The 24,954-nt window shown below is 41.3% G+C and overlaps 1 protein-coding gene across 7 annotated transcripts in view; it reads left to right on the forward strand.

Moving 5' to 3' along the window:
* The window catches only part of GSAP (gamma-secretase activating protein), a 90,944-nt gene that overhangs the window by 59,541 nt on the left and 6,449 nt on the right, over positions 1 to 24,954 (forward strand). For all 7 annotated transcript variants that reach the window (XR_005789458.1, XR_005789457.1, XM_040472841.1 and 4 more), the window contains 7 exons: positions 10,395 to 10,523; positions 11,379 to 11,437; positions 12,090 to 12,121; positions 14,419 to 14,480; positions 17,962 to 18,057; positions 20,859 to 20,929; positions 21,626 to 21,720. Coding sequence is in view for 5 of the 7 variants with exons in the window: in XM_040472841.1 (XP_040328775.1) it covers positions 10,395 to 10,523; positions 11,379 to 11,437; positions 12,090 to 12,121; positions 14,419 to 14,480; positions 17,962 to 18,057; positions 20,859 to 20,929; positions 21,626 to 21,720 (544 nt within the window). In the remaining 2 variants the exon portion in view is untranslated. The remainder of the gene's footprint in view (positions 1 to 10,394; positions 10,524 to 11,378; positions 11,438 to 12,089; positions 12,122 to 14,418; positions 14,481 to 17,961; positions 18,058 to 20,858; positions 20,930 to 21,625; positions 21,721 to 24,954) is intronic.

The raw sequence follows: 24,954 nt of genomic DNA on the forward strand, positions 1-24,954 counted from the left end.
CATTAAGTAACCTGGACTGGGATTATCTACTTTCCTTCTGGTTCTAAGAACCGCTTTTCTGTTTCTCAAAAGTGATCTGTAGTGGCTCTGTATGTGGTCTCTGTGAAGCTTCTGCACACCCCCTTCCTGCCACGAAGTGGTAGCTATTAGTGTCTTTCTGCAGTTTGGTGGTTTCAGAAGAGTTTCTGAGTACAATAGGAAGAATGGGGTGGGGTGAGCAGAAAAGAATGTGTATGTAGTTAAAAACTGGAGAGTATTTTAGCAGTATTCTTGAAGCTCTTTTGTTGTTTTTGGCATTGCTTCCTGTTAATTGTAGTTTGGTGTGTAGTGGGAAATCTCAAGTTTTGCCAGCAGGCAGCTCACTGTGCTGTGCCCTTTCATTTACACTTGATTCTTGTGGGTTCATGAAGGGCAGGCCAGGCCTGGGCAGCTGGGGTGAAAGCCATGAGGTCTGAGGTTACGGTGATGCCCTTCGAGTGAGAGAGGGCCAATGGGGGCAGGTGTAGTGGTTCTGGGTTTTGGTCCTAAGAAGGGTCCTTCAAGGAGACCAACAAGTGATTGTTCTCGGCCACAGCCTGAGACCACTGGGAAGCTCAACAAAGGGAGGAAGATGGAGGGGAAAGAAAGGTTTGATTAATAGCTTAAAAGGTTCTTAAGATCCTCTCTCCTTTCATTTTTTTTCTGCTTTTATCACTAGTCCTACCAAACCCATAATGTGTTTAGTGGACACACAATAAACTGCACAATGGAAAATTTTAAAGAGAAACCAGTGTCACCCACAATTCTACAGGTCCTAACATATCAACTGTCGGTCCCCCGCACCCCCCCCCCCACTTCCTCCTGGTCTCTGTCCTAGGTATGCATTTATTACCTAGTAGTAGTGGCCATCTAGAGATACTGAATAAAGATGGCAAATCATATCAAGCAGTTTTCATGCTGCCACATGATGTCATGATTATGATCTCTAATGGCTCCATAGAATTCTGCTGGGTTGTTGTGTCCTCATTAATCATTTTTCTGTTTTGAAATATTTACTTTGTCTTCAGCCCCCGTTTTAAAAAATTGCTATTAAAAATGACGTCTCAGTGAATAGTTTTATATAGACAGTTTTTCCTTTGATTTATTCCCCCCAAGGTTAAATGTCCAGGAGTATAAAGACTGACAGTTTTGATAGCTTTTGATTCTTATTGCCAAATTGGTATTTTAAAAAGAAGTTGCAGGTGAGCCTGGGTGGCTCAGTCGGTTGAGCATCTGACTCTTGATTTCCGCTCAGGTAAGTGATCTCACGGTTTGTGGGTTCAAGCCCTGTGTCGGGCTGAGTGCATACAGCATGGAGCCTGTTTGGGATGATCTCTTTCCCTCTCTCTCTGACTCTCCACCTCTCGTTCTCTCTCTCAAAATGAATAAACTTTAAAAAAAAGTTGTGATTAACTTACAAGGAATGTACGAGTTCATCAGTTTTACTATAACCTTATCACTGTCATATATTTTCATTTAAAAAATTAAGTATAAAAGAGTGATGTGAAGGTTCTCTTCATTTTTTACCCCTTGGCTTAATGCTAAGAATATGATTTGCTTTGCTTAGGAACAAAGTGGCTTGTTTTTGCACTTTTTCTTTCTTCTTTTTTCTATTTGTGTGTAAAATGATGCGTTTTTATCTTGTTCATGTTTTCTCTCCCCTGATATTCCCTCTGCCTTCTCACTAATTTCTCCTCTCCCCTAATTATCTTTAGCATTTGGCCTTGCAGACAGCTGTCTTCCAAACCTGCTGAGGAGCTCTCCCACTGCTCTACATGTATCTACACGCTGGCAGGAAGGGTTACAATAGCACAGGTTCCAACTTTAGATCTCTTCACGACCTGACCTTGTCCTCACAGACAAGATCTGTCTGGGAAGTTGAAGATACACTGCTGGGATGGGCTTTGGGCTCAGGAGGAGATGGTACTAAATTTGGTTCCGCCAGCTCCCCAGCCCCCACCCCAATCACTCAGCATGGGAGACCCTAATCAGAACCTCCCAGCTCACAGGACACCTGGCTCTGATCTGTCTCACGTTTCCTCATTTCTGCTTGCACAATACCCCTCACTATAAGCCGCTGCCTTTGACCTACTTCTTCTACCCCAAGTCCCAGCTTAATTATATTGCGATGGACCTGCTTGCAGTGGCTCAACCCCCACCACCCCCATCCCGCTCCTCCCTCCCCGGTCCCAGTTATGTGACTGTTCTTGCCATGCTTATTCAGCTACAGGACTTGGCTCTGAGTACCTATGACCTGAATCACAAGTTACCTTTTGAATGCATGCTTGCTGCCGGAATTTCCATGAGGCCCAAGGGACCCCTATTTACTCTGACCACACTTGCTTCCATTCTGCTTGGTAGATGACTGCCCTGATAAGGAGTCAGGAGAGGGAAAGGCAAAGTGAAACTAGATAAGCACTTTCTTCCTGCTCTCTCTGCAAATAATTCTCCTGTGGAGTACTTTACAAACGTTTAACATATGAATATGTAATTTAACTAGCATAAACCAGTTACATTAGAAGTTTATCACCTGAAAGACAAGTGGCTTCCTTGCTTTATAAAATGGTTTCCAAAAGATTTTAAACAATTAAACAACAAGTATATTGGAACAAGGTCCTTGCCTTAAAAGCAGTGTTATCAAGAGTGACCTTCCTATGAATGATTTTACCCCTTCATAAAACATGGTTTTTTCTGGGGAAGTGGCCATTTTTGTGAAAGGTTTAAAATTACCCTTGATTAAAAAAAAATTTTTTTTAATCTTTATTTATTTTTGAGACAGAGTGTGAGCAGGGGAGGAGCAGAGAGAGAGAGGGAGACACAGAATCCGAAGCAGGCTCCAGGCCCTGAGCTGTCTGCACAGAGCCTGACACGGGGCTGCTCACGAACTGAGAGATCATGACCTGAGCCAAAGTCGGACGCTCAACTGACTGAGTCACCCAGGCGCCCCAAAATTACCTTTGATTTTATGGTGAGAAGAGAAACTATTAAAACTGTCCAGCCACAAGAGCACCTAAGGATTAAAATATATAAACCACCTACTTGAATATAAAGATAAAAGGTGAACAAGCATATCACGGATGGAGAAATGGGGAATTTTTACCAAAGGTTTTTTGGGGGGTTTTGTTTTGTTTTTTTTAACATTTTGTTCATTTTTTGAGAGAGGGGGAGACACAGGATCCAAGCAGGCTCCGGGCTCTGAGCTGTCAGCACAGAGCCAACGTGGGGCTCGAACCCACCAACCATGATGAGATCATGACCTGAGTCAAAGTCGGACGCCCAACTGACTAAGCCACCCAGTCGCCCCTACCAAAGTATTTTTTAAGCCAGACATCTCTATTTTCATTTTATAAAGTAAGGAAATCTTTTTGTCATTTGATTAGAGATTAACTATCTGACCCAGAGACTGGGAAAGTCAGAGACTTAAATCCCCTTCCCACTTACTTCCACTCAGAAGTGAGGGTGTTATGTCAAATGCCTATTTGGGGTCTCAGTACCCCTGAGCAATTGGGAAAACAATTATTGGCGCCTGGGCTCTTCTCCGTGTAGAGGCTTGTTTATTTAATTATGCTTCTTCACTTAAAAAGTGTTTTAAGGGGGCGCCTGGGTGGCGCAGTCGGTTAAGCGTCCGACTTCAGCCAGGTCACGATCTCGCGGTCCGTGAGTTCGAGCCCCGCGTCGGGCTCTGGGCTGATGGCTCAGAGCCTGGAGCCTGTTTCTGATTCTGTGTCTCCCTCTCTCTCTGCCCCTCGCCCGTTCATGCTCTGTCTCTCTCTGTCCCAAAAATAAATAAACGTTGAAAAAAAAATTTTTTTTTTTAAATTTTTAAAAAAAAGTGTTTTAAGAATACTGTTTTAATTGGGTAGAGCACGGGTGTCATTAAGTGCTTGGTGAAATACAACAGTTTTTCCCTTGACCCTCCCAGTACAGACAACCACCATCATTTAAATAAAAGGTTGGTTAGAGATCCGAAGTAGCAACAAAATTACAACGTAATAGCTTACAATTTTAAAAATGAGTATTGTTGCTTTGATAACAATGTAGCATTACCAGAAATGTCAATTGGTTATGTGACAAATAGTGATTTTTCCAAAGATCAGTCTGTATATATGTGATACTATGGTAAAACTAGAAATACACTTTTGGTCTTCATCCATGATTCCTGACAGAGAGTTCCTTATAATTTCTTAAGTGGTAAGAGCTACAGGGACATCTTGTGTTATATTTAGTGTTTGTTCCCAGTGCCTGAAATCACCCCAGGGCACAAAGGTGTAAAGAATGTCTTTTTTTTATTCATAGCAAGCTCCTTTCAGCTACACTCGAGTTATGTTAATAAGGTGATTTTTCAAAAGCACCTAAGACTAGGAGCCGGTTATCTAAAGAACCGAACACGTGATTAGAAAGTTGGAAATTTAAGCCCATTCCCTCCTCACTTCCAGAGGTAAGAGAGAGTAGCCAGAGATTGAGTTCAGTCCCCAATGACCAATGATTTAATCAATCCTGCCCATGTAATGGAGCCTCCATAAAGAACCTTTACTGAAGGAGTTTGAAGAGTTTCTGAGATGGATGAACAGGTGAAGTTGTAGGAGGGTGGTGTTCCTGAAGAATGCATGGAAACTCTGAGCCCTTTCCCCCATGCCTTGTCTTATTCATCTCTTCCATCTGGTGGTTCCTTAGTTGTTGTTGTTGTTGTTGTTGTTGTTGTTGTTGTTGTTGTTGTTGTTTTTTAAATGTTTGTTTATTTATTTGTTTAAGTTTATTTTTGAGAGAGAGAGAGAGAGAGAGTGTGTGGGGGTGGGGAGGGGCAGAGAGAGAGGGAGACACAGAATCCGAAGCAGGCTCCAGGCTCTGAGCTGTCAACGCAGAGCCCCATGCAGGGCTCAAACCCACTAACCATGAGATTGTGGCCTGAGCCAAAGTCAGTCACTTAACCAACTGAACCACCCAGGTACCACTAATGTTTCTTTATTTTGAGAGGGAGAGAGGGAATGAGGACATGGGCACTGTGTATGAGTGAGCTTGGGAGGGGCAGTGAGAGAGTGAGAGAATCCCAAGCAGGCTCCATGCTTGGTGGGGAGCCCAACAAGGGGCTCAATGTTAGAACTGTGAAATCTTGACTTATGCTGAAATCGAGAGTTGGACTCTTAACCGACTGAGCCACCCAAGTGCCCCTGGTTTTCCTTAGTTGTATCCTTTTACAATAAACCAATATATAATAAGTAAACTGGTTTTTTTTTTTTTATTTCTGTGGGCTACTCCAGTGAACTATCAAACCCCAGGGGGTGTTGGGAACCTCCAGTTTATAGGCAGCCTGTGGGATTTGATGCTGTCTTCAGGTAGTGTCAGAACTGAGTTAAACTATAGGACACCCAGGTGGTGTTGGAGAATTAATGGATGGGGGCAGGGGTGGAGCTCACACATTTAGTGACAGCAGAAGTGAAGTCTTCTGTGAACAGACTGTTGTAGAAAAGTTTTCCTGTACAACATATTTTCTGGGGCAGTGAGTTATGACAAGTTCAGTGAATATTGTCAAACATAATTTTATGATGCTACAAAGAAATACTACCTATTAGAAATGGAGCACTAGGCTGGTATATTCATTTCTATTATATCTATAGAGATGGGGGTATCTTCAGTTTATATCTCAGATGATGAAACTGAGGAACAGACTGAGTCACTAGGCTGTGCTGCTGTTATTCATAGGTTTGGTTGGAGATGTTCTGTTGAATGCTTAAGGTTGAAAGGAGGGAAATAGCATTGGCTTCCTCAGGGTATATGCTGATTGTGAAATGTGAAATGGAATAGTTTAGAGTCATATTTAGTGATTACATTAAAATGCAGCCCATTAAAAATGGCTAAGGGAGCCACCTGGCTGGGCAAAGAAGAGAGATTGTTTTTTCCTAGGTGTTGAGAAGAAAGAGGAAGTTAATTTATAAGTAGGAGAACTGGCACTTACAACATGCAGTCCCCTTTGTGGGAAGCTTCAGGAGATCTAGTCACTGGTCCTCTGTATGGATCTAATGATCTGTTTAGAGCATTTTGGCTTAATATGGTGCTTTGCTGGGTTTATGGACACACAGGTGTTTCTATGTTCTATCTGCACTAGAGGTAGTGGGTCACTGTGTTTCTCTGGGCTGCAAATAGAAGTTGATACTGAGATGGTATCTACTGAACAAATTGGATTGATGCTTTAGTTCTGCTAGTTGAGCCCTGGCATGAAGAGTAAAGGTCTCTGAGTTGGCTTCTTCTCCTCTAAGAAGATGATGGTTAATCAGATGTAGAACCAAAGCCAGAGGGACTTTTAGAAATAAAAGGCAGATTTTGTTTTGTTTTGTTTTTTGTTTTTCCTGGCAGTAATTTGCAGATGAGCCAGTACCACAGGGATTTTTTTTCCCTCCTAAAATCAACTGGCAACCCAAATCATTAATGGGGAACAGTCCCTTAATGTAATTCTTTGGTCCTTTGGTTCAATTAATAGTTTTGATGGGCTTCCTTTAATAATTATTTCATGTCCTCCTAAGAGATAAAAGGAGATTATTTTTCAAGAGGAGACCTGGGATAATTTGCCTTCTTTCAGAATCAAACTTTAAAACTCCTTCTTGTGCAAGAAAATACTTCTGGGGCTTCCCTGAGGATCTGATGGCTTCTAACACTAGCATCTCCCAGAAGTAGCTAAATTCATCAATATTTTTTTATAAAGTATTTTTGTGTATTTTAAAGTTTTGAGCTCTTCTGAAGTAGCCTGCAATGTTCTTTCTGGGCTGTTGTGGCTTTTACTTTGTGTTGATGCTGTTGTTTCTGATGAACACCATGTTGAGTTCACAACTGGTTCCATAAGTACTAATTGAGCAACACAGGAGTGGTTTTCTGTGCTCCCAAGTTGACTGTTAGGATGTGACTGTGTAGCTTTCACTCCCTCTTCCCCCCTCTTTCTGTGTTAAAGCATCTAAAATTTTATCTTGGAGCTGCTTGAATTCTCTGGGTTAATGAGTATGCTTGTTTTTCATTGACGTTTGAGATCTGTCCTAGATTGGCTGACCTTCTCTTTGATCCTTTCTCCTACTATTTAACAACACAATCGTGAGTCTTCAGACAGCTGGTTCTTCATCAGCCTGTAAACCAGGGGTGTAGATGAGGCAAATATGCGAGGCTGGGTGGGAGACTGGGATTACCTGGGCAGGCATGCTTAAGCAGGGTTCTCTGCCCTGGCTGAGCATTGGGGTTGCCCAGGGAACTTCTAAAACTCAGGAAGCTCAGGTCACACCCCACACCAGTTAAATGTCTAGGGGATGCAAGCCAGGTGTTTACTGAGGTTGGGAGTGACGTGCTAGAGGCAGCAATCTTTGCCACAGAGAACCAAGTACTATTGTTTGCTTTCTCTGCTTTCTCTAATGCTCTCTGATCTAAATCACTCCAGTCTTTCATTCAGTCTTTGCTCCCTCCCTACATGCCCCATCTGGAACATCCTCCCCTTGTCTTTTACGTACTCAAATCTATTTTCAAACTCTGGGTCTTATCTATTACTTAGGCCTCCAAATAGACTTTCCAATTACAGTGATCCCTGAGAATTTTCATAACTTAAAAAATTACATCACTTACCTTGTAGATACCATGTAGCGACATCAGCCACTAATTGTTTTCACTTATGTTATGGCATGCAGCCTGGTGACATTCTTGAAAGACCCACCGGTTTAAGTAAAATATTTCTGGGACTTTTGAATAACAGTTGTTTCTTATTTAAAGTGTTTTTTGTTTGTTTATTTTTAAAACTTAGATCCTTCTCCTTCTAACCCAGTGGTTCTGAACTATTTTAGGTTATGAATTCCTTTGAACATCTGGTGCAGGCTGTAGACCTTGTCCCCAGAAAATTGCTCCTACAAGTCACTCCATTTTACATACAATCAGTGGGTTCATAACCCTCTTGGAAACCTATCTATGGACTTGTTTTATCTGTTTATTCTCAGCTAAGAACAGGGATTTTTTTAATGGGGGAGGAAGGAGAAGGAAGGTAGCTTGGGAGAGATCTTGTCTTAGGAGTTACAGTGTGTGAGTGGGGTCTTCAGACAGCACAGTGGTGTTTGGCTTGAGGGGAAGAGGCCCCATGACAGATAAAAGGGCATCCGTGTTCCTCACAAGATCAGAGGGGTGGGACTGTGGTGGCAAAGCAGGCAGAGCTAGTATTTTAACTGACCACTAGGTGTCACCACAACACCAATTAGTTTTTGGGCTTTGGCCCTAGAGTGCCTGAACCCAGGGGTAGAATAGCAAGAAAGCTGTACTGACTTCCTGTCAGGGACTGAATACTGCAAAATGTTGGCAGTATTTGCTTTCATTATTATTTTTTTCAATAGAAGGAAGACCAAAGGGTGGATAAAGGTATATTAATTTTAAATAAATTGAAAGGGGAAGAAAAGGTGAGGGAGGTAGGTCAAGTTGGTGGTGTGACTTGGCCACTGTGCCGGTTTCCCCTAGAAATGCCCTTTTCTTGAACATAGTTTTTCTTGTCTCTGTGAGAAGAGATGTTGGCTGGATGGGCCTTTCAGCCTTCTAAAACAGTAAGTTAATATTATTATGTAATTTACTAATACTCCAAAATTCATTTTGAACCAATGGACTTCCAATAAGAATTTGGATAATGTGCTATTATTTAACGTAAGGGCATTTTTCTTGGTTGAGACATATTTTGTATAAATTTTCTTTTTTTTTTCTTGCAATGCAGCCAAGTCTGTCACCACACTAGGCATTAGCTCACTTTGTTTTATGGCTACACATTGCACCTTTGGCTCCAGTCCTATCTTTTATAAACACGTATAGTTTGGCAAGAAAGTGTATCATAAATCTGTCTTCATTGATTTAAGAAAACAGTTTGTGTCAGTATATACTTTGACCTCAGCCACAGAAACATTTTTCCAGATATGTCTCCTTAGGCAAGGGAAACAAAAGCAAAAATAAACTATTAGAACAATATAAAAATAAAAAGCTTTTGCACAGCAAAAGAAACCAACAAAACAAAAAGGCAATCTACTGAATATGTCCAATAAGAGGTTAATATTCAAAATATATAAAGAACTTCTATAGCTCAACACCAAGAAACCAAATAATCCAATTAAAAATGGACAGAGGATCTGAATAGACATTTCTCCAAAGAAGACATCCGGATGACCAACAGACACATGGGAAGATGCTCAACATCACTAATCATCAGGGAAATGCATATCAAAACCACAATGAGATATCACCTCACACTCATCAGAGTCAGAGTGGCTAGAATCAAAAAGACAAGAAATAACAAGTATTGGCAAGAGTGTGGAGAAAAAGGAAACCTCCATGTTCTTTTGGTGAGAATGCAAATTGGTGCATCCACTGTAAAAAGACAGTAAAGAGGTTCCTCAAAAAATGAAAAATAGAATTACCATATGATCCAATAATTCTACTACAGGGTATTTACTCAAAGAAAGTGAAATACTAATTTGAAAAGATATATGCACCGCTATGTTTATTGCAGCATTATTTACAATAGCCAAGATATGGAAGCAACCCAAGTGTCCATCCATAGATGAACGGATAAAGAAGTGGTATATATATACAATGGAATATTACTCAGTTTTAAAAAAAGAATGAGATCTTGCCATTTGCAACAACATGGATAGGCCTAGTGGATATAATGTTAAGTGAAATAAGTCAGACAGAGAAAGGCAAATACCTTATGATTTCACTTATGTGAAATTTAAGAAACAAAACAAAAATAGACAAAAAAAACCAGACTCTTAAATACGGAGAACAAACTAGTGGTTGCCAGACGGCATCTGGGGTGGGGGGGCAGATGGGTGAATTAGATAAAGGGGATTAAGAGGTAGAAACTTCCAGTTATGAAATAAGTCACGGATGAACAGTACAGCATAGAAAATCTAGTCAATAAGATTATAATAATGTTGTTTGATGACAGATGCTGACTACACTTACCATGGTGAGCACTGATTCATATATAGAAGTCTTGAATCATTGTGTTGCACTCCCGAAGCTAATATAGCACTGTATGTTAATTATACTTAAATTTAAAATTTAAAACTTTAAAAGCAATTTGTGTCAATATATCCTTCAACATTAAAAAAATGTATTACTATTACCTGAGCCGAAATCAAGAGTCAGATGCTTAATCGACTGAGCCACCCAGGCACCCCAAGTCTCTCCAATTTAGAATTCCTTTCAGGAGGGAAATGCCATCTTTCGTGGGAAGAATTCACTCATAAATGCTACCCTATGAGAGCTGAGGAAGTAAAGCAAGCCCAGCTTTGCAGCAAGGCTCCAGTGATCCTTACCGGGTAGTTTGGGCCACAGGCCCTGCTTCTCAAGCTCACCAATGTTTTTGTCTCCTACAGGTGCATAGTTTTAAGGGTTACTGGGAAAAACTGAACTCCAACCTGGAATATGTTAAGTACTCCAAGCCACACTTGCACTATAACAACAGCATGGTCAGGAGAGAATGGCACAGCCTGATCTCACAAGAGGTTTGTGTGGATTCATAAGAATAAAGCAAAAAGCAAAAGCATAGTACATTTGATGAGGTGATGCCCTTAAGTCTTGAGGCTGGCTTAAATTTGCAGGTCTCTCCAGTTGCCAGGTCCTTTTGCATTGTTGCAAGAAGACCAAAGTGCTTCTCTGCTCTCTGTTCTCTTGAGGAGGAAAATCAAGTGCACAGAGGTTAAGGGACACACATAGCATATTCATAGTAGAAATGGGATTAACCTCCAGGTCTTAACATGGGTTCTTGCAGTACTTGTATAGTTAAAATTTGATTTAAAAATCTAGGTGTTCCCAAATTAGTGGTTGCTAGGGATTAGGGATAGTTGAAAAAAGAGTGGCTGGGACTGACTACAAAGCGGGCAGCACAAGGGAGATCTTTGGAAAGATGGAACAATTGCGTAACTTGATCGAGGTGGTGCACTATGGTACATGAATCTGCATATATGATGAAATGACATCAAACTATACCCTCATCTTACCAACATCCGTTTCCCGATTTTGATATTGTACTATAGTTGTTTATAGAAGATGGAGACACTGGGGGAGACCGGGTGGAGAGTACATGAAATCTCTCTTTAGCATTGTATATAATTGTAGTTTTGTTGTGTATAACACAACAGTGTATAGTTGACTTGCACCTTCCTACAAATCTAATAATTTCAGACTACAATGTTTTCTAAACTAATTTTTAAGAACCTAGGTATTTTGGTTACTTGGAAAGTATATTTCTTTTTTGCTAAAATTATACTTCTTTCCTATATTGCATTATGTCCTTAGTGTGAAAAATGTCACCCACAAAACCTCTACCTTCCACACCTCTGACATGTTCTCCCTTCTAGAAAACAGGAAGAAGAAGGTCTATGGTGTATGTGAAGAATATTCTTGATAATGCAACGAAGTAAGTAAAATTAGGGATTGGTGTTCCTATAAGATGGCTATCTTTTGCGATTCCTTTTTTGGGTAACTTTCATGGAAGTAGCTTACTTTTGTTGAGTACCCTTAGATGATGCTGTCAACTTAAATGAATGCAGCCACCTGGGCCCTATTCTTGAGTTCAGTGCTGGAGTTTCTAGTGGGAAAATTGTATGTGTTAAACCTTGTAGACTTTCATCAAGAGGATGGATGAATTATAAGTGATAAAGCTCTTACTGAGCACTTTAAGGTGGGTAGAGACAGTTTCATTTAAAAAGTGTCAGTGGACTGACGAACTGGCTCTTATTTTGAAAGCACATTTTCTGGATAGATGAGTCATCTCAGAGTGCTACAAGTGTAGGTCCCATTCCAGCCCTGTTCTATTTTCTGTTCCCATTATTTCCAATAACTGAGAGCTGCGATTGTTCTGAATTATTGTCATTGTTTGCACTAAAGGGTTTTGAGATCTTATAATTGCCTAATGTGGCTTTTGCCAAGTTGATTAAAGTGTTTGAGGTTTTCAGCGACCTGAGAACAGTTTCTGCAGTGGTTTTTATGGAGGATGTCTTTGTATGGTATTGTGGCTTTTTTTTTTTTTAATCTTTATATGTGAATAACATTGGCTAATTTCTTTGTAGGGTGATTTCTAACCTAGAAGCAAGGAATTTGGGTAAGAAAAGACCTATAATAAAGCCTTCTGGATGTCAGTGTTTGGTTTGTAACACTGTCTTTCCTACCACTGTGAGTTGGCAAGAAAATCACACCCAATAGTGTAATGAAGGCAGTACCCTTGAATATCTTCCTGTTAGAGGGACCACCCAGCTCCTTCCCTGTCTGTCTTGGCACCAGGACCTGCAGGGGCAGCTGCTGAATGTACTTTTGCTGGGCCAGTCCTTCAGTGTTAGCCTTGTGGTTTTCATTATTTTTCTTCATGGACTTGATCTAATTACCATGCCCTGTGGCTGTACCCACAGGATGCACTTGGGCAGTTCCCCTGGCCTAGAGCTGATTTCTTTCCAGCGGGCTGATCATGCGAGAGTCTGTGACTTGGTTAACACTCGGGCACTCACTAGGCTAGGCCATAGGGGTACAAAGATGAGGAGTCTCTGGGTGAGCTGTGTGGTTATGGGGGAAGAGCACAGGCTTGGACCTGGACAGAACTTGGCTTGACTTCCAGTTTGTCCACAGTGCTCTCAGTGTGCTCCTGGGCAAGCTGTCTATTCATTTTGTGCGCTATCCTTTTCAGGGCAAGGTGAGGAGAAAATGAGTGTGAATGGGCTGATGTTTATAGTGCCTCATTGGTGCAGGGGATACCTAAGGTGGCTGCTTTGTCATGAATGTGTGAGGAAGAGGTGCTAACACATGGTTTCTAAACCAGGTGACAGGTGTTATAGAACCATAGTGGGGGAGGGAGTGGGTCAGGAGTGGGGGTGATTGGGGAAGAGAGCGAGGTTAGAAAAGCCTTCCCAGAGGGAGCAACGTCTGAGGTAAGTCTTGATGAACAGGGTGTTTGTCCAGGTGAAACTGGGGGAAGAGAATGTTAAGCATACCCAGGTACAAGTTTTCTGTGGTTTTGCCCCCTGGAACCCTTTCATGCCTCCTGGAGGCCAGCCTCCATTTGAAAAGCTGTTATTTTTATATCCCACTGTTGTTTTATAGGCTCGGGTGTTTAGGTACATTTGGGTGACCCTAACAGAAATTATTTTATATAGTGTGTTGGGGTACATCCTGCAGCTGTGTGCACAGCCCATGTGAACCATGATAGTGAACTTGTCATCCAGCCCAGGCCGACAGAGCCTGTGCTCACTGAACAGCCCCAAGGGAACCATCCTCAGCCTGTGTTACCAGGCCATCCATGCCTGAAGCCAGGGGGTTCTGCCACTAGCCAGAGTCCTGCCCAGCGGCCAGGGTGTGAATGTGTCTGATTCATGCTCACCCTCCACGTACTGCTGGGAATGTTGCAATCTGGGAAGTGTTGCTGGTTGTCCAGGATTTTGTCGTGTCCGTCACTCCTGCCCCTGTACTTTTGGCCAGTTTGCATCCTGTGACCAGTATCCTTTTTGAGGGCACATTAGGGACTTGTCCCTTCCTCTCACGTGCTTAGTTTGTACTAGCTTCCTAGGAAGAACGTCATTGCTAACAGAAACAGAACAATCTGTATGAAATTCAGGACTGCTAGAGTCAAGTCTGGAATGACTTCATCTAAATCAGGAAGGTTGTGTAGGATCCAGTAGAATTTATCCAAAGGGGTCAAGAGGCCTCTGTGCCATCCCACATAGGGTCACCAGCCTGCTGAGCTGGGAAGGTCTGCTCTCTTGACAGGTGCTGTGGCTCAGGTGCTGCAGCAGAGGAGGAGCAGGGCACCCAGGTGCTGTTAGAGGAGTGTGAGGGCACATCTAGTGAGACTGTGCTTGCCTGCCCCTTCCCTGTCACTTTCCCATCTTGATCTAGTTACCTTTTAGTTGGATAACTTGTTTCAGTTAGTATTATTTGATGCAGGAATTGACAGGTACCCTCAGTTCTGTGACTCTCAAGGTCACTAAACTACAGGGGGTCACAAAGAAGGGAGTCATGCGATCCTTTCACCAAGTCCCTGTCCCTGAGTTATGCCCTCCTTGGCAGTAAGAGAGGACGCAAGTCTCCCTGACACCAGTGAAGCAGAGGTTCTTAGTGGTGAGTTTTCATGTTGAAGAGGAATCAAAGCCAGATCCTATTGGTGTTGGGAAATGTGTTCCTCATTTTCTTTCTTTCCTAGTCTCTACCTCTGTTAGAATAGAGCTGCATATCACCTGAGTGATAAGTTCAGCTTGTAGGAATAGGTCACACATGTAATGAAAAATTTCATCCTATCAACAAAGTGTTCAGTTTTCCCAATAAGTCAGAGAAGGGAAACCCAGGCTGATTTCTCTTCTTCTAGCCCATTTTCTGAAAACCACTCTGCTTGACTCGTGCTCTGTTTAATTTCAGAGCCAAGATTAACACCCCTCTTCCAGGAGGAGGACAACCACCAGAGACTGCTTATGGGTCTGGTAAGCGGTCTGTGGGCCATTTGGGTGCTGGAAAATGATAGGCTTCAAGAAAAGGGGAAAGGGCTAGATTGTACTTCTCATGCTAACCTTATCTTTCATTCATTCTTTTCATTCATATTCATTCATTCATTCATTCTTTTAACATATAGCTGTTATCAGCCCTGTAGGCCCTGTGTGGTCAGTGGTTAAGCAACACAGATAAGATTTCTGCACTTTTAGAATTTTTTTTAAGGTTTAATTATTTATTTGGAGAGAGAGAGAGAGAGAGCAAGCACGTGCAAGTGGCAGGGGGTGCAGAGAGAGAGAGAGAGAGAGAGAGAGAGAGAGAGAATTCCAAGCAGGATCCACACTGTCAGCACAGAGCCTAACGCTGGGCTCATGAACCATGAGGTCCTGAAGCTGAAATCTGGAGTCAGACGTTTAACCAACTGAGCCACCTAGGCACCCCTGCACTTTTAGAATTTATAGTTTAGTGGGAGAGACATACATAAATCAGTCACCCCCCAAAATATATAATTACAGAACATCATAAGGAAATGTACTCCACTGAGTTTTTGAAACAAGGGAAGAACAATGTCTCTGTGGCATTTGTATTTGGGGTTTAAAACACAACAGAATAAAGTATTCTTTCTCAAGAAGTCCTACTGTAGGAAGACCAAAGAGAGTTATATAAATTACTGTAAGAGCAGAATTGGTAAATAAATCCAAAATATGTTTTAAAAAATGATTAAAGAGACATCTGACAAGTTTAATAAAATATTTTTAATACTGTACAGGCTTAGGAATGGGGTAATCCATTACATTAAATTACGGAAAATTTTAAAATATGAGAAAAACACACTTGAAAATTCCAGTTAAATTTTCCTTAATAAAGAGAAATACCAAACTTGAGCCAAGAAGAAATAGAAGTCCTTGAAAGCACAATAACCATAAATAATTTGAAAAAATTGTCAAAAATTATCTCCAAAAAAGTCACCAAATTATTTAATGAGTCCGTTCTTTCAAACTGGCTTAAGGATCTAGATCTTAAGGATCTAGATCATCCCCATGCTATGTAAATTATTTTTTTGGGAAAACAAAAAATGGGAAGCTTCTCAGTCACTTTAGAAAGCTAGCATAACCTTAAAACCAAAATCTAACAATGACCACTTTTACTTATAAACATAGATACCACAAGCTTAATTAAAATATTTTCCAGTTGTCCATTTGAAAAATATGGCATGGTCAGGTGGGCTTTTTTCTAGGAAGGCTTAATATTAGCAAATACATTAATGTAATTCATCATACCACTAGTTCAAAGAGGGAAAAAAAAGATCATCTTTATAGGTACTTAAAATTGGTAAAAGTAAAATCCCACTCCTGGAATACATCAATTAGGCAAAAAGATATTCTAATACTAATGGTTAACACCCTTCTTAATGGAATGTTGGGGGCATTCCTGTTAAAATCAGAATGAAGTTAAGGATCCTTGCTATTTTCACTAAAATTTTATATTGTTCTAGCAATTCTATATAGTGCAATAAGAAACAAAAGTAAAAGAAGATGCTATGATTGTCCAGTGCAACAAACAAATAAAATAATCAACTGGGGAAATGGGAAATAATAAGGAAAAAGTTAATAAGCTGGTGATTCTAAATTTATTTTCTTTTTTATTAGGATTAACCAGTTAGAAAAGTAAATGAAAAACATTATTCCATTTCCAAATCCTTAGCTTCTAGGTTTAATAAAATTACAACTAACAAGCCAATGAAATTTCTCTGACAGTTGACCAAGTGACTCACTTGACAAAGAGGACTGGAACTAGCATTGCCAGATAGCTAAGTATGTTGTTGAGCTACGATAATTGAAACAATGTGGTGCTTGTACAAAATAGACCGTCCAGAGACTCTAGTTTTAATCTGAATGTTCAGTGTATGATAAATGAGGCATTTAAAAATTACCATGGAAAGAAAGAATTTTCAATCAATGACTGGCTATTTGGAAAAGACAATTGAAGTCCCCCTATCCCAAATACCACTACTTTATAGCATAAACCAACAAAAATATTAGATAGATTAAAGAATCTAATATAAAAAATTTATGTATGTGTGTATCAAATTGTCAAAAATTTAAACATAACAAAGTTCAGCATACGGGAAATTGGGCAGTCTCATGTGATGTGGCTAAAAATTAGTATAACCACAGTGTCTCTGTGTCTTTCGGCAGTGTCTCTACAAACCTTAAGTACGTGACCCAACAAATTCCATTTCTAGGAATTTATCCTGAAAAAGTAATTGGGGATATGGCAAACAAATATTGTATAAGGATTTTTTTCAGTACTATTAACACTTGCATAAGAAGCATCTTATAATGTGTAAGAAGGGAATAAATAATTCTAGTACTTTCCTAAAATTGAATACTGTGCAGCCATCACAACCTGTCTGGTTAAGAATATTTAGTGACATAAACTATTATATGAAAAAAAAAAAAAACAAATTAGGAAACATTAGAATGAATGTGCACACTAGAGAAAAGGAAAATAAAAAATTCAAAATGTTAACATAGATGATAGGATTATGGGTGACTTAAATTTTCATCTTTATGGCTATTATAGAAAAATTGAAAAGCACAAAAAAGCATGCAGTAGTCATAAATCAAAAAATTTTAAGCCTAATTGATGAACACATGGCTCAGAATGCCACAGGCTAAGTTTTGCTTAGGATGTTATACATGCAAATCTGCTAAAATAGAAGATATGTGCACATATAATGTCAGTTGTACAATTCTCATGGTGTTTATTCATGCAAAAATCTCTCTAGCCAGGAGGGCATCTAGCTGAGTAGGGCATCTAGGCAAAGGGGAGGGGAAAAGAAAGGAAGGAGACAGAAAAACAAAAGGTGGGGAGGGCTGGGATGCCACACTGATTGGTGAGCTCCAAGAACAGAGTAGGTATACAAGACTGTTTGGAGGCAATAGAATCAATAAGTTCATTACTTTTCCATGTAGGGGCTTTATTCAGTGTCTGTAACCACTGCGCAGAGGGAGGTATCTGATGCATTTCCTTTTTACTCCTGCCTGTGTCCTTCCAAAGGTCCCACACCATGCCTCCCCCCCTCCAACTCCTAGTTGTTCTATGATTAGAGTAGTTCCTTTTAGTTCTCCAGGGCTGGGAGCACTAGACTTCAACCATCTGGTACATCCCAAAGACTTCTAAGTTAATGGTTTTGCCCAGCTTCTCTGGAGAATTCTAATTAAGGCTGGGAATCTGATTCTTGGCTGCTCACTGAGGGAATCATCAGTAGTTCCTCTTGAGGAGAACGTTGGTGCCCTTGACTTATGCCTATTGAAGTAACACTATGGGTTTGTACATTTCTGCTGGTGGGACCTTCAGACCCAGTATTTTTCATATTGGTAAAGAGTGTTAATCAATGGATCTAGTTTAAACCAGTAGCAGGTGTGAGTGGGCAGGTTGTGACTTATCTAATCTGTATCCTGTTTTCAGATGGTGTCTGAGCTAAAAGACCATCTTCTGAGACACCTACAGGGTGTAGAAAAGAAGAAAATTGAACAGATGGTTCTGGACTATGTTTCAAAACTGGTTAGTTTTGCTTTTTTGTTCTCTATCATGCTCCTTCCACCCTGGTCTCCCAGTATGTAGCTCCCAGTATATGGTTCAGTTTTTCAGATTAGGTTTTTTACAGATTTCCTGTCCTCAAACCAGTATATTTGGTGCTGGAGATTGAATAAAGGGAAAAAAGAACCAAAAAAGCAATGTTATGAAAGTAGTTTATTGCAGTTCCTTCAAATGGTGATTTTTATGTTCATGGAAGGATAGAACAGTAATGAACTTGGCATGGTTGCCAAATGTTCATATGTCATATGTCATCTTGGCATCTTCTAACTCCTTATTAAACCATAGGTAATGATTTCTGTACATGGAGGTTTATGAAGACATGAGAGAACTTGAACTTAAATTCTTAATGAGTGCCTAACAGCCCAATTAGGCCAGATTCTAGCTCAGTTGTATAAATACTCCCACATTAGAATCTCCTGGTGGGATTGGTAGCTTATCTACTCAGTAGCCAGTAGTCACTCACTGAAGTTGTGTGATCCAAGTTAATAACACCAGTCCATGTGTAAATAGAAGTGGTGTGACCAGTTGAATTTTGAGGCAGTCTTGAGTCTCTCAGAAAGTGTATGGAGTTCAGGTGTGACCCTACTAAGAACCTAGAAATAGTGTGGTAGACCAGTTTCTTGAAGTATTTAAATTCACATAAAGAGAAAGAACACTCCATTTCTCCAAGTTTGGGTAAGAACAGTATGCAAATGACCAGTGTGTGAACATATATGTTTGCATATATGTATTAGGTATAGCCCTGATTGAATTTCTTGTTTATTACCTTTTATAGTTTTCTGCCTTTATTACAATCACCAGTGTCTTTTTATTTTTTTTTTATTTTTTTAAATGTTTTATTTATTTTTGAGACAGAGAGAGACAGAGCATGAACAGGGGAGGGGCAGAGAGAGAGAGGGAGACACAGAATTGGAAACAGGCTCCAGGCTCTGAGCTGTCAGCACAGAGCCTGATGCAGGGCTTGAACTCACAGACCACGAGATCATGACCTGAGCCGAAGTTGGACGCTCAACCGACTGAGCCACCCAGGTGCCCCTCACCAGTGTCTTTTTAAATAGTATCTTTGAATTTCACAGTTTTTAATACATTAGGAGAGGTTGGAATCCTCATATATTGATATTTACAAGCAGGGCATTGAAACTTTCTTCTTCATCTTTTTTTTCCCCCAAATTTGTTTATTTTGAAAGAGACCACAAGTGGTGGGGGGGGGGGGGGGGGGGGGGGGGGAGAGAGAGAGAGAGAGGGAGAGAGAGAGAGAGAGAGAGAGAGAGAGAGAGAGAATCCCAAGCAGGCTCCACACAGCACAAAGCCCGATGCAGGGCTCAAACTCATGAACCGTGAGGTCATGACCTGAGCTGAAATCAAGAATCAGACGCTTAACCGACTGAGTAGCTCTGGCTCTCCGGCATTGAAACTTTCTTAAATAATAATAATTCTTTGTAGTAAAACTATACCCAGGAACTCAATTTATGAACGTGTTCTTGATCTTCCCATGGTGACATTAACTTGCTTTCTTTGTCCTTTAATAACACAATTATTTAACATGTCCATCTGTCATCATTCCTTCTGTCGACTTTAAATTTCACCTTCAATGTGTTAAAGGATTTTTGTTCAGGCGTCATGCTTCCTTGCAGTTAATCACATACAACTTTTTTTTTAATTTTTTTTTTTACATTTATTTATTTTTGAGAGACAGGGTGAGACAAAGTGAGAGTGGAGGAGGGGCAGAGAAGAGGGAGACACAGGATCGGAAGCAGGCTCCAGGCTCTGAGCCATCAGCATAGAGTCTGACATGGGGCTCGAACCCACAGATCATGAGATCGTGACCTGAGCTGCAGTCGGACGCTCAACTGACTGAGCCACCCAGGCGCCCCCACATAAAACTTTTAACAGCAGTTTGTGTTAACAACCACCAGAACTAATAGGACCAGAAGTGGTAGAGCTGTAGCCTCAGAAAACTCAATACCCGTGACTAGACTTGGCTGCCACTGATGGAGGCCAAATCCACCTGCTCCTGCCCAGCAGCAAACAGCCTTGTCTCCCAATCCTCTCGGGAGGGTGGCTAAACAGGCTTTCTAAAACAAATGGAGGAAGTTGCTGCAGAACCAGACTATATTGCTTATGAGTTATCTTACCTGATTTCAGCCAAAGAGAAACTGAGAATCTCTGTCACTGAGAATAAACTCTTATGCCTGTGCCTGTATGGAGATCCTTTCTGATTTGCCCCCTGTGCCCCCCGTCCTTAAGCCTACACGTGTAGTGCATGGATTCATGGCTGGCAACAGCCCCATGGAGACTGCTCTGTTGCTGACAAACTAGTCAAATGTATGACCTGGACTTGAAAGCAGTCTTACTCCACAGTCGACACTCAGGACCTCCATTCTCTTCTGTGTCTCCTTTCTTCTCACTGTCAGCCGCTGACCTTTGTCATGTACCAGGCCTAGAACAAATCCAGTTGGACTTGACCTTCACTGATGGCAGAGGGCCTATGATTGAGGGCCTGTTAACCAGGCTGGGGAAGCTCAGTTGGGGCACTGCCTGCATAGACAGAAGGGTCTCTGTTAGACTCTGGTGTGCATTTTCAGTCTTTCCATTTTGGATTCCAGTGCCTCAGAATGGACTGCAGAAAGGCTGGTTCTGTGTCTGGGCACAGGCCACATGCCAGCTGCCCTGAGCGTGCCCATCAGGCCTGTGGAGGGCTAGCTATAGGGACCCCTGAGGGAGAGGGTATGGGCAAAGGCTAACAGGCTGTCTTTATCCTCCAGCTGGATCTCGTCTGCCAGATAATGGAAACCAGTTGGAGAAAACACAGTCTTCACCCCTGTGTTCCCCACTTGTACGCAAGTATCTCTTGCTCTCTTTTATCAAGGTGTGCAAAGAGTTAAAACAACCCTAATTGCTGCCTGTTTGGGCAAAGCTTTTTTGGAAGTTAACAGTTGACAGCAGTTGTCACCAGCCCTGACACTGTCTATCTTAATTCTATACTCAGTATTTAGGGAATTGCCCTGTTACTTCACCCATCCTCTTTCCCTGACATGTGGCTGATGAGGAGGGAGGGACGTGTGAGCTCAGGACTGCTAGGAAGGGGAATTTCAATTAATACCATTTATCATTTATGTGCCTTCTGTCTGGTTAGATTCTAGGCTTTAGACTGATGGTCGCCATCATACTTATGAGGCTTTCAGCAGGGCCTAGCCTTTCACCATTAGCATGAATTCCATCTCTGTTAGGTACTCAGAGCCACTGCTTAGAAAAACAGATTTTTTTTTTTAATGTATGTTTGTTTATTTTGAGAGAGTGAGAGTGCACATGAGTGGAGCACAGGCAGAGAGAGAGGGAAGGATAGAATCCCAAGCAGGCTCCACACTGTCAGCACAGAGCCCCACGGGGCTCGATCTCACGAACCGTGAGATCATGACCTGAGCCAAAATCAAGCGTCAGAGGCTTAACTGACTGAGTCACCCAGGTGCCCCTACAAACAGGGTCTTAGAGATTAACCCTTGGCTGACTGTGGCTGTGTTGTTTTACCCAGCAGTGGGAGGGCCAGTGCAGCTGAATTTAAAGTCTTTCACATCATGACCAGGATTCTGGAAGCTACCAAGAATTTGTTTTTACCACTGCCTCCTGGTAAGTCTTGGCTCTTTTGTCTTTTGTTGTAAGAAATTTGTTTTTTATTCTTCATGTGGTCCCAGTCTTGGCACATTATGAGTTTAAGGATGTGATCTCCTGTGTCTGAGAAATTGGGTATCTGGCGTCACCGTGAGAGATGGGACTGACATTGGTTCTCTGCAGACCAGATCTCTCCAATTATTAAACTATGCTATGCCTTGTCACTAACTTTAGGGAGCCTAGGCTGGTCCCCATGCAGCTTGCTAAGATACTTTGAACCAGTGAAGATGATTCATGGAGATCTTTCTCTGATGTCTCCAGGCTTAGTTTATCTGATTGAGAAAGTTAACACTCAGAAGGAAGTGGGTCTGGCTGGGTGTCAGAACTTGAGCTGATTCTTATGTGCTTGGAAGCTAAAAATTGCCCTTAGGACTTTGAAACAGGAGCAAGTCAGGCCTCAAAACAACCTTGGCATGTGCGTATGCAGTCATTCATTTAATTGGTCATTTGTTCATTCAGTAAACAATGTGTTGATTTTTTAAATTCCATTCCATGTACTGTGCTAGAAATTAGAGCAGTTACAAAAATTAACAGAAGTCCAGTTGGGAACAGGTGTATATAAATCAGTATCCTTTATACAAAACAAATAAGCTCCCATCAGCTTTGTGTTCATTACATCTAAGTTCTGACAAGTGTTAAGCTTTATGATAACTATCACTACATAATGTTTATCAGCCACTTTTGTTTATTTATACACATACATCTATCCAATAATATACCAGTAATTCATTCTTTTATTTATTCATTTTAAACCAGGATCGGGGAGCCTAGGTGGCCCAGTAGGTTAAGTGTCTGACTTCGGCTCGGGTCATGATCTCACAGTCCAGGGGTTTGAGCCCTGAGTCAGGTTCTGTGCTGACTGCTCAGAGCCTGGAGCCTGCTTCAGATTCTGTGTCTCCCTCTCTAACTCTGCTCCTCCCCCGCTCACATTCTGTCTGTCTCTCTTTCAAAAAAAATAAACACACAAAAAAAATTTAAACCAGTATGAGTATGGTGCCCATTTTATGCCCATTACTGTTCTAAGTACTTTATATAAATAAGCACATTTAATCTTCATACCAGTCCTAAATGGTAGGAACTTAAATTGAACCACATTAAATTGTCAATATCCAACCAGTTTTTGACCAACAAAAATGGCACTTTCATAGGGTTCCACTTATGATTCTTCCCCTTTTATGATGATGAAATTGAAGCACAGAAAGGCTAAGCAACTTGCCTGAAAGTCACACAGCTATTAAGCAACAGAGCCAGTATTCAAATCCAGGCAGTCTGGCTCCAGAATCTGTGCTTTTAGCTACTATTCTGTGCTGTCTCTTGAATTTTATATCCCATTTGAGTTAGTTGATGCTGAGACATTGACTATTTATGGGCCCAGGAATCCCCACAGCAGTCTTGGCTTGTCAGCATTTGTGATACATCCTTCATGCTTTGGAATCCTTCATGCTTGTGCTCGCTTCGGCAGCACATATACTAAAATTGGAATCCTTCATGCTTTCTCTATCCATACACCTTATCTTATAAGAGCTGCTTGTAGTGGAGGTACAAAAAGAGCTTCTTTTGATTATGTAGGGATCTGAAAGTGACCATTCATGAACATTATAGATGGCTTTAAATGATCCTGATGGAATCTGAATTGCAAGATGCCCTCTAGAAAGACTAAAGGGATTTCATGAAAACTATATTATAGCTCTCTGCCTTAAGCTCTTAATTATTTGTCATGAACACAAAAGACTTGTTAGAGGAATGATTGACACTTCCAGATTTGTTCACCATGGATGTTCAAGCCTCTTTTGTAAATAAATGAACATGACTCATGGGGAAAACATTATACTTGGGAGATCAGAAGACTTTGCTTTCTGTGCAACATCACATTCTTCCACAGGCATGTGTAAGGAGGGGAAACATGGTGGAAAAGTGTTCTCCATCGTGGCTGAGAATAATTAGGAGCACACTTAATGGTTTGTGTCCATGGGTCAAGTAAGAGCAGTATCCCTCTCTCCTCGTCTTTTAAATCTTTGTTTCCCTCATTTGACGTGGAAATAGAGGTGAAGTGAGGTTGGATCACGTGGGTGTGCATGTGTATGTGTGTGTAAACACCGGTGTTTTCCCATGTCCTTGTGTTTGTGTGCTTGCTTTCCAAGCCTCCTGGATTAGTGAGAACTGTTTGAGTTCCAAGGGTCAGAAACTTGTAATCCATTTGGTTAAAGAGGAAAAGGCAACAAGGACCCTGAAAAGGAAGTCACGGTTTAACCATAGCTGGAGCATTTGCACTTTGAAGGGAGCCTGGGTTCCCCTCACTGGCTACCTGAAGCCAGGAGCCTCGGAGGATGTGGATGGGGGCTGCAAAAGCTCTGCCTTGGAACTGATGCCTACTTGGAGCCAGTTGGCTGTGTTACTTGGAGCTGATGTGTGGAGGCAGCCAAGAAAGGACTGTTGGATGTGGGGCTGTGCCCTAGAGATAGAGAATGAAGTGTCATCAGGGGTTTCCAGGACACAGACACAGGGCTGGAGAAGGGATTTTGCATCCAGGAAACCTATAGGACGCTTAGGTAAACTTTTCTTCAGAACTAATTTCACAACAGTTTTTAATCTTAGGAAGAATGTCCAAATCCATGTGAAAAATCTCATGTTGTTGATTAGTTAGTAAAAGTCACTTTTTTTTTTTTTTGGATTCAGAGAAGCCAGTGGACTCCTCCAGCTGTCAGCCCATTAACATCTGTTTGTGGGCAGAGTCCGCACTTTATCTGACCCTTGATGTGGCCAGAACTTCGGACTCAGTCTCTCATTGCTCATGATTCATGGGCTCAGAGACAGAAAACTCCATGACGGCTCTGAATTCAAGTTCCTGCTCTTTGGGCATCATTTCCTTGACATGTAAATTCCTAAGATTAGGCTGTGTTCCTTTGTTATTCCCTATCCACACCCCCTCAGTTTCCAATTCTGTACCTGTTGCCACGTGTCTCCCCCAATCCCTCCCTTCCTCTTTCAGGGTCAATGCCCTCATCACCTCTGGTGCAGGTTCATGCAGTAGCCTCCTGTAAGTCTCCATACCTCTTGTAGCAAAGTGTTGATACTCCAGTCCATTCTTTGCCTGTTGCCATTTTAATATTCCAAGAGTAAAACTGAAATCCTTTTTCCATCTTGCTCAGAAACTTTCAGTATCCCTCTCCAGAGTCTAATAAATAAGATATT

This window comes from Herpailurus yagouaroundi, unplaced genomic scaffold, assembly GCF_014898765.1.
Source record: "Herpailurus yagouaroundi ecotype Mexico unplaced genomic scaffold, PumYag 100, whole genome shotgun sequence".
NCBI classification, from domain to species: Eukaryota; Metazoa; Chordata; class Mammalia; order Carnivora; family Felidae; genus Herpailurus; species Herpailurus yagouaroundi.